At 35.9% G+C, this 12,423-nt stretch overlaps 1 protein-coding gene across 1 annotated transcript in view; it reads right to left on the reverse strand.

Moving 5' to 3' along the window:
* LOC127870076 (uncharacterized) overlaps positions 1-12,423 on the reverse strand; it is a 134,080-nt gene that overhangs the window by 53,009 nt on the left and 68,648 nt on the right. The window contains 18 exon segments of the mRNA XM_052412735.1: positions 236-424; positions 716-868; positions 1,269-1,451; positions 2,823-3,152; positions 3,749-3,877; positions 4,101-4,412; positions 4,662-4,850; positions 5,054-5,374; positions 5,644-6,268; positions 6,734-6,858; positions 7,227-7,403; positions 7,726-7,854; positions 8,299-8,487; positions 8,930-9,067; positions 9,540-9,734; positions 10,147-10,290; positions 10,709-10,894; positions 12,246-12,377. Of these exon segments, the coding sequence (XP_052268695.1) occupies positions 236-424; positions 716-868; positions 1,269-1,451; positions 2,823-3,152; positions 3,749-3,877; positions 4,101-4,412; positions 4,662-4,850; positions 5,054-5,374; positions 5,644-6,268; positions 6,734-6,858; positions 7,227-7,403; positions 7,726-7,854; positions 8,299-8,487; positions 8,930-9,067; positions 9,540-9,734; positions 10,147-10,290; positions 10,709-10,894; positions 12,246-12,377 (3,846 nt within the window).

Below are 12,423 nucleotides of genomic sequence, written 5' to 3' on the forward strand. Positions count from 1 at the left end.
AGTTCCATCACAAAACCTGTGTTTATGATGAAAATCTTTAGTTAGAATGGTATGCTTAAATATCGTATGTATATTGATTAATTACTCATAAAGTGTTGCTATTAAATTTGTTTATATGACATGTATATGCTCTTTTCACAAAAAATGACCCCAAAACATATTTAAATGGCATCATTATAATACACAATGAATGGCTCATTTAGAAATACATCAAAAAGAATTGAAAAAACTCCACCTCCAGGTCAGAGTCTTGTGCAGTGACCCTGTAGATGTTACTGCCAACCGCAATATTCTCAGATACAGTCACTCTGTACGGCGTCTGCACAAACACTGGTGGGTTTCTGGTACGAGTGACAAACACTGTAACGGGAGCTACTGCAAAACGCTCTTCAGGGAACCTTTGGTCGCGTGCTTGAACTTGCATCTGTTGGAAAGTAAATGTTTGTCACTGAACATTGGTTGCAAAATTATTACGAATGAAACATTTGATCTATAATATTTCTTACACATTTTGGTTTCCTCAATAATGACCATAGACCAAAAAATATAATAAATATTTATCTAAAAGTTGTAAAATACAAACGAATTTGTCACAATAATTGTTTCTCGTATGGATCTTTAAATGGGTATTGGATCTTTTATTGGTATACCCACAGAAATCAACAGACTCTGGGTTAACATACAGTAAATCTCTATAGACTCTTGGTTAACATACAGTAAATCTGCTTTCTTGCAGAGTGTCAGTGTAGAGTGGTGTCTTCAGGTAGACCAATCCAGAGCTCTCAAGAATATAGAAGAAATCAAGACCACGGTTGATGGTAGGATTCAGATTTTCACTTTGAACGACAAAGGAGTACTTTACAGTATCCTGAAATAACAAGTAATATTAAAGTTTTCATGTTTGTCATACTGTAGTGGGCTTGTCAATCAAGGTAAGGCAAACCTGAAAATAACATCTTTTAAACATTTCACACCTGACCTGCATGCAAGAATTTATTTCTGCATTTCCAAAAGACCCAATATGCAAAGTTTTCTTTGAGGACTTTCAAAGTTAAGATTTTTGGAAACTGACTTCATGCTTAGGCTTATAAAAATTATTTCACGAACAGTAATTTGTTTTATTAGAAATAATTTTCATAAATTCAGGATATTTTTTAATCAATAAACTTATAGTGACCCTTATGTTCCCTTTGTCAAAGCCTCAAAAACATCAACATTCCTAGAGCGTTTAAACCCACAAGATACACATCTATACACAAGATACTTACAAAATCTGGGTCAGTTGCTGTGATGTTGAAGACTAGCTGTCCTATGGGGTAGTACTCGCTGAGTGTGGTTTGGTACGAGGTGAGCTCAAACACTGGTGTGCTGGGATTCCTGTTTACAGTGATGGTGACAGTTGCTGTGGCAACATACCTTGGGGACTGGCTGTCGTAGGCGGTCACCACAAGCTACATGGAAAAACACATTAATCCTTAGAAAAATTATGAAGGGGGGGGGGGGTTATTACAGTTGTGAAAGTAATTTTGTAAAAGCTTTGAGCAATAGCTAAGTTTTAATTGTGCTATCAAGCTTTAAAATCAAAATGAATTGGTAAATCAGGAGCAATCAAGAAAATCAAAGATTTCGTAAATACTAACCACTCATTCACACAAGTCATAGAATGTTAAAACAAGCCATGTGTTTGTGAGACACTATGTCCCCATATATTTGATGTTTGACCTTGAAGGATGACATTGACCTTGACCTTTTACCACTCAAAATGTGAAGCTCAATGAGATACACATGAATGCCAAATATCAAGTTGCTATCTTCAATATTGAACAAGAGGGCCAAGATGGCCCTAGTTCGCTCACCTTTTTGAACTCAACCAACATATCATTAAGACAAACATTTTGACAAAGTTACATGAAGATTGGGCATGAAATGTGACTTCTGAAGTGTTTACAAGTTTTTATTTTTATTGACCTAGTGACCTAGTTTTTGACCCAGCATGACCCAGTTTCGAACTCGATTGAGGTATCAATGGGACAATCTTCTGACCAAGTTTCATTAAGATCGGACAAGAAATGTGGCCTCTAGAGTGTTTACAAGGTTTCTCTATAGCCAAATAAGGAAAACTGCCCCGCCCACTGGCGGCCATGTTTTTCAACGGACTGGATCCACTTTTGAACTCAACCAACATATCATTAAGACAAACATTTTGACAAAGTTACATGAAGATTGGGCATTTTTTCTTTTTTTTGACCTAGTGACCTAGTTTTTGACCCAGCATGACCCAGTTTTGAACTCTATCGAGATATCATTGGGACACATCTTCTGACCAAGTTTCATGAAGATCAGACAAGAAATGTGGCCTCTAGAGTGTTTAAAAACCAAATGTGGACGACAGACGGACGGACATACGACAGACAAAAACCGATCACAAAAGCTCACCTGAGCAATCAGGTGAGCTAAAAAGTGAACATTAAATGAGCGATTTTGACCCATATATTTGACCTTTGACCTTGAAGGATGACCTTGACCTTGACCTTTCACCACTTAAAATGTGCAGCTCCATGAGATACACATGCATGCCAAATATGAAGCTGATATCTTCAATATTGCAAAAGTTATTGCAAATGTTAAAGTTTGGGCAAACAAACGCACAAAGCAACTAACCAACAAACCAACAGACAGGGCAAAAACAATATGTCCCTCACTATAGTGGTGGGGGACATAAAAACAATAGACTTAAGGTGGAGAATAACCATTTCAATGCTTAGAATACTATTAATTATTTTATTAGAAACCTAGATTACTGTTTTCATTAAACTGTTTACCTGATATGTAGATGACATAGTGGACTCTGTCCTCAGAGTATTGCGAACACGAATATCACCATTCTGCGCATCTATGGCGAAGTAGAAGGCAGGCAGGTAGTTGCCAGCAACAAAATCTGCCGAGACGCCGTAAACTATTGCACCACGCAGATCTGCATCAGTGGCGGTGACGCTGAAGATCCTGTCATTGATTGGTCGGTTCTCGAGAATATTTACTCTGTAAGGTGTTCGGATGAAGATAGGAGGTGCAGTGTCTCGCACAATGTCAAAGACACAGTTAAGCGTTGATGTCTTTGCTGGGTTGCTCTCGTCACTCACGAGGACGTTGAACTGGTCAGAAGGTAAATGTATGTTTGCAAGTACAGTAAAACATGTAGTTTAATTTTAATTAAAGGAGATGAGGGCAATTGAATAAATGAGTCGCGTTCTGAGAAAACTGGGCATAATGCATGTGCAAAAAGTGTCGTCCCAGATTAGCCTGTGCAGTCCGCACAGCCTAATCAGGGACGACACTTTCCTCCTAAATTGGATTTTTGCTAAGAAGAGACTTGATTTAAACGAAAAACGTCATAAAAGCGGAAAGTGTCATCCTTGATTAGACTGTGTGGACTGCACAGGCCAATCTGGGACGACACTTTACGCACATGCAGTATGCCCAGTTTTTTCAGAACAAAACTCAAATATTTCAGATTGTGTGCTTTCCAAAATTGTAAAGGAGAAATTTGTCATTAGTAATTTAGCAATTAACATCAGTTGTTCAGTCATATTATAACATTAGTTAATCTACTCCACTTTCTTACTTAAGCTGATTTACCAATACATAGTAAGCATACTTAGTACATACAAATACAATTAATCCAATAATTGTCTTCACTATATTTCATACGTTTACATTTCATGGTTAAGAAATGCTGCATAACACTTACCTGGAACTGAGAGAGTGCAGTATTTGTGAGCAAAGATCTTAGAACAATGAAACCAGTATCAGGATTCAAGTAGAAGAAGGTTGTGTCGTCAACATCGGTATTGGCTCCAAAAGAGTAAGAGAGTATATCCTGAAAGCAAGCATGCAAATATCTTTAGCACATAATCAGAAACATTATTTAAAACTTATGTAATGATATGACTATTTATACAATATTACATGATATTATGCCTTGGGCAGTTATTTTGACAAAAAAATTTAAAAAAGGGTTTAGATGTTTTTCAATACCGTTTAATTATCAGGCTTTCTAAAACAATTTCCAAGTCTTACAAACATTATTTCCTCTTACTCACCAGGTCAGCATCAACAGCTGTGGCATTGAAAATATTCTGGCCAATCAAAGCAGTTTCTGAGATTGAGGCTCTGCAATTTTGGTTGAGGAACACTGGACCATTCGGATTACGGTTTACGAAAATTGTTGCAGTCGCAGTTCCAAACATGGTTGGGTATGCAGTGTCATAGGCAAGCAGTTTTACGAAGTATGTGTTAGTGAGCATTGCATCTGTTGCAATACTTGATTGCAATCTGATTTCACCAGATAACTCGTTCACTGTGAAGAACGTTGGGGCTGGGTACAGTCCATCCATCTTGTAACGGATTTGTCCCTGTAAGTAATGCATTTTTAATCATTTAAGTGCTTGCTAATAAAATGTTATAAACTGATAGGATGAAGTTAATAGGTGTAGGAGGCCAATCTATACACATTCATCAAAAAATGTAACAAACAATGGTAGTTAATCAAATCCTTATTGTATGTTACATCACCTAATCAAATCAATCAAAGGATTTTATCTTTGGAATGTTCAAAGACATGAAATTGTGTAATATATTGTCCAAATATTTCATTTACTCACAACAAGGTCTGAATCGACAGCAGACGTAAACTGGACTGTGGTGTTTACGCCATGGTTCTTGTTGATGGAGGCCTGGTATGGCTGGTTGACAAATACTGGTGGGAACCGGTCTCTGGTTATAATAACCCTGGCAACCGCAGTGCCACACTGACGTTCGTTCAGTCTGTTGTCACAGGCACGCAATCCAATCTGATGAAAAACAAACAAATATAACAAAAATAACATTATTGATATGTTTGCCTGGATATAGTTAAGCTTAATAAATGTTTGTTTATTAATAAGTTCTTAATCAATGCCATTTAAGTCCATCCAATTATAAAAAGGCAATATTTTTTGTCTATAAAAAGCATTTTAAAATGTATTGCAAAATTCATCGAAAAACAACCACTAACATTATCCTCCGTATGAGAGCCCATGGTCAACGGTTTCTTCAAGTAAATTCTTCCATCCTCCGCCCCAATAAAGTAGTACTCATTGGCACGATTATTGGTACCAAATGCATCCCCACTAATGGAGTAAGTAACGAGGTCACCGTCCCCATCAACTGCAGATACGCGCAGCACTTCACTTCCGAGTGCCCAGGTTTCTGGGATGGTCTGGCTATAATTGGGGAACTCGAAAACTGGCGGGTTCAAATTGCGCCGGACATTGATTATCACATCAGAGAAGTCCTTGTTGTTTGGATAGGCAGAGTCGTAGCATTCAATACGGAACTGAACAGAAACATACAATAAAATAGATAACAAATGCACATAAGCAGAAACTGTGCTGATTGTACTTGGATTGGTCATATGAACAAATCTTTACAGCCACATGGGAAAAAATATCTTTAAACAGCTCATTTAAGATACTAGTACAGTATCCATACAAAGGAAGAGACTTACAAAATGATTTCTTTAATACAGCACAGTAACAACTCTTGTTGATATTTTTCTGAAACTATTACATCATATCATGAAATCAAATTCTTGTAAATACTTACAGTGTATTGACTAGCACCATGCAGTCTGAGAGACCCGCCATTGAACAGGAAAACATTTCCAGTCTGTGAATTTATAGAAAAGAAAGCAGATGCAAGAGTGTATGCAACTGGGGCATACACAATATTTCCGCGCCTGTCATTATCAAAGCAGTTTGTCTGAACAATTGAGGTTCCATTGACATCGATTTCTCTCACAGTACCGACATAGGGTTCTTGAGTAAACTGAGGGGCTCCTGTATCTCTCAAGATCTGAATGAACACCTCAGCCGTGTCAAAGCGCGTGTTGATACGCTGATCGCTAGCTTGAACTGTAAAGCGATAACTGTCCTGGCCAGTGTTGAAGACCGATCTGCTCAAACTGATCGCACCAGTGAATGGATTGAGGTAGAAAAAGTCCGTGCTGTTCAGTCCGCTAATCACTGAGTATCCTATAGTGTCGAAGTCCTGGTCAGTTGCAGTGACCGTTAGAATGAGGCTGCCAACTAAGAGTGTGTCCTGAATGACCTCAGTGTACTGGTCACGGCTGAAGATTGGGGCGTTGGCATTGCGAATGACAGTCACGTTCACGAAAGCAGTTGCCCTTTGTTGGGATATTGAGCCCTGAGCTACTGCTTCAATTTGCAGCCTAAAAATAAAAAAATAAATGGATTAAATGAAATTATATATTTCTTAATTATACAAAACTTAGAAAAAAACAAAAACCATAGCTATTGTTTTTACAACTCTTTACGCACATTTCCCACCTTTTAAGAGTAAATCAACAGACATAGAAAGCTGATCGTGATGATATAAACCACTTGTTGGTATTTTGAGATATTTAATAAATAAAGATAAGATTTCAGTTTTTGCAAGGGGCATACGTGTTTTTCTGACAAAGTTGGGCAATTTATTTTCACAGCATATTTTACAAGTCCTTTTCAGAAAAATACTGATTAAAAATGTGCATTTTTTAAGATTACAAAAATTCAGCCTAAAATTACTACATTTGGCGTTACTATATTTGACTAGAAAAGGTCCAGCTTGATTAATCTCTTACAGAAAACCTCATGCTGAACATAACTAAAACTGTCCAATCTCCATGGCTGCTCACCTGTAGAAGGTCAGGTATGCAGGGTCAGTCTGCAGAGCTCGGCGCACAAATATTGACCCAGTAGAGGGATTGATACCAAAGTATGTAATGCCTGGCTCAGAGCTTATAATGCTGTATTGAGGGGTCTACAATAAAGACATCATTTTGAGCAAACTGGTAATTATGACATAATATTTCTAGACTTAAATAAACTTACATTTCAATAATGAGTTTTTGGTAAAAAGATGTATATAAATATATAATTTTGTGCATTTAATTAATATTCTTTGATGATCAATTGTTTAAAACAGTGCATAAGCTTCGAGTTGTTTTTGTATTCTTAATTAATAAAGTAATAAGTATCATAAAATATTATATTTATTTGCAGTTCTGTTATATAAGTATGGTAATTTTTCCATTGTCCCTTTTATTCCATTTTCTATTATAAAGTATTCAGGAAAATTGATTTGTTATTTGAAACATTTTTGTTCAATCAATTTATAGGTAGACAAACCCCTGGGTTGGCAAAGGTCTGCACAATCGAGCTGTTGACACGCTCTGTTTCAGGTATAGTAGCAGAGTATGTATCCAAGGTGAATCGCAGGGCACCAGTCTCTCTCACAACGTTAACGTCCACAGTGATTGTGGCAAAGCGTGCAGGCGTACCGCCATCTTGAGCCGTCACAGTCATCTGTTAACACAAATAGGAATGTTTAAAAAAAAGTGCATTAGCCTATTGCTATTATCTAAAAAAAGTTTAATATTTTAAACTGTTGTAAAGAAGAAAGTGTATGTTTTAACTATTACTGTAATTTTGTTTTGCAAGCTGCAAACAAAAAGGTATAATTCCTAAATTCTAGACTACAAAAAAGTCCATTTTGAATTTAAAGGTTCTGGTTTTTTGGTTGCAATTTAGCTTAATAGCAAAATACTCATTCTAGGTTAATTCAATTTTAATGAATTGAAAAACTTTTATTTTAAGAAAAGCTATAAAACAAATATACAAAGCCTACCCTGTAGAAGTCTGTCTGAGTGTTGAGAACACTCTGCAACAGTGTGATCACACCAGTAGTGGGGTTGATGAGGAACTGATTGTTGAAGTTGAAATTGTTGATGAAGTACGTCACAGTGTTTTCTGGAGCCTGCATACGAGAAATGAGTGTCTTTTACGAGTGCTTTTTTAATTCTGTGCTTCCTTTAAACAAGAGGGCTAAATGTGTTCCGGCACTCACCAAAGACCTCGAGAAACTTAATTGACCATATCTGCTTCCATGATGTTTTAGCAATCAATGTGAATTCAAATCACGTTTGTTTACATTTTATGACACAGATTTTTTCTTGGTTGGGATATTAATGGAACAAGGCAAATTTTTAATATGACCATGCCATGGTCAGCATTTTTTTTTAAATCTATTACATGGAAGAAACAAATTGACAAACAGCTTCTACAACCCATAAATGGTTTTGTAATATTACATGTATTTAAATCAATAGTACTTCCAATCAATACACTACACTTTTACCCAATTGAAAAATCTTATTCTTAAATTAACAGATTTTACGTGTTAAAGAAATGTTCCATTTACCTGTCTATCTTGATCAAAAGCATTCAAGTCAAAGATAAACGTGCCAATTGGGGCAGTTTCAAAGATGGTGACTTGTATGTTCTGGGTGTGGTTGAAAACTGGGGAGAACAAGTTACGAAGCACGTTGATGATCACTACTGCTGTTGATGACCGGCTTGGGAACCCTCCATCATAGGCAAGGACACGGGCCTTTACGGATAGAGTTGTAAAACATTACATTTATAGTCCGATTTATTAATCATTTTGCACAAAGAATCAGTCCAAATGCATAAGGATTAAACCAAGTATTCTATTGACAGAAAATGGAAGGAACACATCTTAATTCATACATCTCCTAAAATCTCTATAATGCTAATGTTTTGGTGGATTTTATATATTTTTTAAAACATTTAACAAGAAAATATTTCTAAATTGATATAATGAGATAATGAAAATATAACAAAATCATTGCGTTTGAAAGCAAAGGCGATTGTTTGGTTGTAACAGTTATACATGTTCATTAAATGGGAAAATATATTTGATCTTTTTAATTGATACTGGTATATGACTTTCAGATTGTGTGTATGGATTAGAAAACACTGCATAGCAATCAGATATAATACAAAAAATACATGAGAAAGTTAACACTTACCATAAATCGTGTGGTTGAATCTAGCACTAGGTTGGTATTTGACCGCAGACTGATCAAGCCAGTTGTGTCGTTAACAAAAAAGAATGAGGGGGTTGAGTCGTCACCAATCATCTCATAACGCACAGTGTTGAACGGGGCCTGGAGTACAGAAAGTAGTAAATAATATAAAAGTTGAGATTCTGAAAAAAGTAGGCTCAATGAATATGCAAAATGTTGTCCCAGAATAGCCTGTCCGGACAGGCTTATCAGGGACGACACTGTCTGGTTGTATGGAAATTTTTGTAAAAAGATCTAATAAAAAAATTCTAGTGTAGGTGGACAGTGTTGTCCTTGATAAGCCCGCGCTCAATGCACAGGCTAATTGTGGAGCAAATAAGCTCATGCAATAAACTGATTTTCCCGGAATACAATTCAGATAAAAAAATCATTAAACTGTCAAAGGACAGCACATATTTCTATGTATTGCAGGGTTGGTCCAATTATTGAAAGTAAGAAAACATTAATTTGTTGAAAGCTAACCCACAAAGAATTTTTTAAAGGAAACCCCGAAATAAAAAATAAAAATGTGCAAATATAAAGTAAGGGCAAATCCTTAAGTCTCAAATCTTACTGTAGCATCAGCGTCAACAGCAGAAGTCTTGAAGACGGACGCTAGAGCAGGGTGGTTTTCCTGTATGCTGATTTGGTATGGCGTGTTCTGGAAAACTGGTGCAAAGTTGTTTCTCACCACAGTGATGAAGATGTTTGCCAGCTGGCTGGTTGAGAGAGAGTTCGGCCTTCCAAGGTCGGATGCAAACCCTTGGAACTGTAAACAAAAACATAAGTTACGTACACACAGAATACACAGGAGCACTTCATAATGGCAAGAAAAAAAAATATGCAGATTATTATAACCAATTCGAACATCTTTTCTTGACTGTTTGATATCAGGAAAATGTCTTACATAAAGTGAACATGAACAAATATGTTATTTTTCTCTAAGTTATCATATTTTTAAAAAAAAAATCTTTTCCAATTAATTATTATGTTAATACATACCATTTTATACAATATAAACTTATTTCAACAAATTTGTTTCCAGACAATTCAAGAAGCATGTGCAAAAGAAAATGCAATTTCAAACACAGAGCAACATTACAATTTTGGGCAGAGCCATCAATAAACCATTGAAAACACATAAAAAATCACCAATTGATGCATCAAGAACTAAAACGTACGGAGAATGTATTCTGCTGAACATTGAGGCTGATGTTGTAGACACTTGAACGCAGCATGACGGCTCCAGTTATTGTGTCCACCATAAAGCGATCCATGTCTGCGGTATTGCCACGTAACTCATAGCGTACCACATTGTGGGGAGACTGGAAGATGTGCATATTGAACATACAACGCGATAAACATTGTGGTTTTCTTAATGACAGTTCAGTTTAACTGAATCCATTGCAGTCTATGTTAATAAATATTAGGTTAGGTTAACGATTAAAGGAAATTCTCAAATTTACACATTACTATTTCGATAAAATGTAACATGTATTCAATGACATGGAACGTTTTTAATATTTACAAACTGTATAAATAAATGCCTGTAATAATTTAATGTTTTCATATATTCATATGTAAGTAAAATAATATTCATAATGCAAATCATGAACTTAAAGAAAACTACAAATCAATCAGGATTTATCATATTATTGTATAGTTTAAAACTATTCCTATTACTCATAACTCAATTTTTGTTATTTTATTTCAGCATGAATATTAAACATCAAATCTATATACGGTAGTATCAGCATCCGTTGCGGTGATGTACACTATCGGTACTCCTATCGCCTGTGTATCCAGGATTGTTGCACTGTACTGCTGTGGACTGAACACTGGTGGGAACAAGTTGCGATTCACGTACACAATGACAACGGTCGTGTCTGACAAACGAGGATTACCACCATCCTGGACCAGCACTCGCACCTTTAATCAGGAAAGTAAGACTGTGTATAAAGTGATCAAAAAAGGAATAAAACAAATAATATCAATCATACAGTTCTTAGTAAATTATGAAGAAAGCTGTTAAAATTAAACCTAAGAATTCTATTTTGTACAATAATCTATGTGCTATCTGTCAATGTCTATAATATAACCTGAAGTAAAAGTACATGCTAAGTTATTCAAATAATATAAGCTTACCCGGTAAGTCAAAATGTTTAAACAAAAACAATTAATTATTAACAAGAGATGCATTTGTGAAACACAATGCAGCTATTTAAGAGAAAACAAGGCACATAACTAACCCCAAAATAAAGGGACTGGAACAAATTTCACAATTCATTTGTAAGTCATGTTGGAAGACACATACATATAAAAATCAATTCAGCTCTGAAAAGCATTGCTTAAAAAACTCCAGAAAAAGGTTATTATATATTTTTTAAGTAAGTCCAAGGCCCATAACATCGTAAAAAATCAATTGACCAGAGCCCATTTCACACTTCTGTAGGTAATGAAGGTAACTCGCATACAAAGAATCAGCTCAATATCTGAAAACAATGCGTAAAAAAACTCTGAAAATAGTTATTATAGAGAAAATTTCTATATCCACTTTTGTCTCCATGCCTTTATCTTTCTATTAATAGAGGCTCCTCCTTGGATTTAAAAAGTATTACTTTCCTTGTCAAAAATAGATGTTGCACATGCCAAATAAAAAATAACAAGAGATGTGTTTGTCAGTAACACAATGCCCCCTATTGCGCCGCTTTGAAATATTTATTTTTTTGACTTTGACCTTGAAGGATGACCTTGACCTTTAACTTCCACCACTCAAAATGTGCAGCTTCATGAGATACACATGCATGCCAAATATCAAGTTGCTATCTTCAATATTGCAAAAGTTATGGCCAATGTTAAAAGTTTTTTTTCAGACGGACGGACCGACTGACATACCGACTGACAGACAGTTCAACTGCTATATGCCACCCTACCGTGGCCATAAAAATTACCTCCCTTTAAATCTTATTGCTTCCCTTGGCAAACATTTAGATAAGTCCAAGACCAATTTCTTTGTCAGAAATCAAACAAATGTTATACTTCATCTGTAGGTCATGTAGGTAGTCTCCCATACAAAAAATCAGCTCAATATCTTAAAGCGTTGCGTAAATAACTCCGGAAAACAGAATGCCATTAGGACAGACAGATAGATGGACAAACGGACGGACTGAAGAGCTGACAGTGCGACTGCTATATGACACCCTACCGGAGGCATAACAAATGAAATCTTGAATAGACATTTATAAAATACATTGTTCTTGTCTTTAATAACATTACTCACATAATATACATCACTCGCATCTGTAGAAATGGAAGCTTGCAAGGAAATGCGGCCATTGAAAGAATTTATGGAGAAATATGTAGGTGCCGAATCGTCTCCAATAATGCTGTATTGCAGAGTGTTGTATGGAGCCTGAGAACAAAAACAGTAATGGAAATATAAAATAACAGAAAAAACG

The sequence above is a fragment of the Dreissena polymorpha genome, chromosome 2 (assembly GCF_020536995.1).
Source record: "Dreissena polymorpha isolate Duluth1 chromosome 2, UMN_Dpol_1.0, whole genome shotgun sequence".
Lineage (NCBI taxonomy): Eukaryota > Metazoa > Mollusca > Bivalvia > Myida > Dreissenidae > Dreissena > Dreissena polymorpha.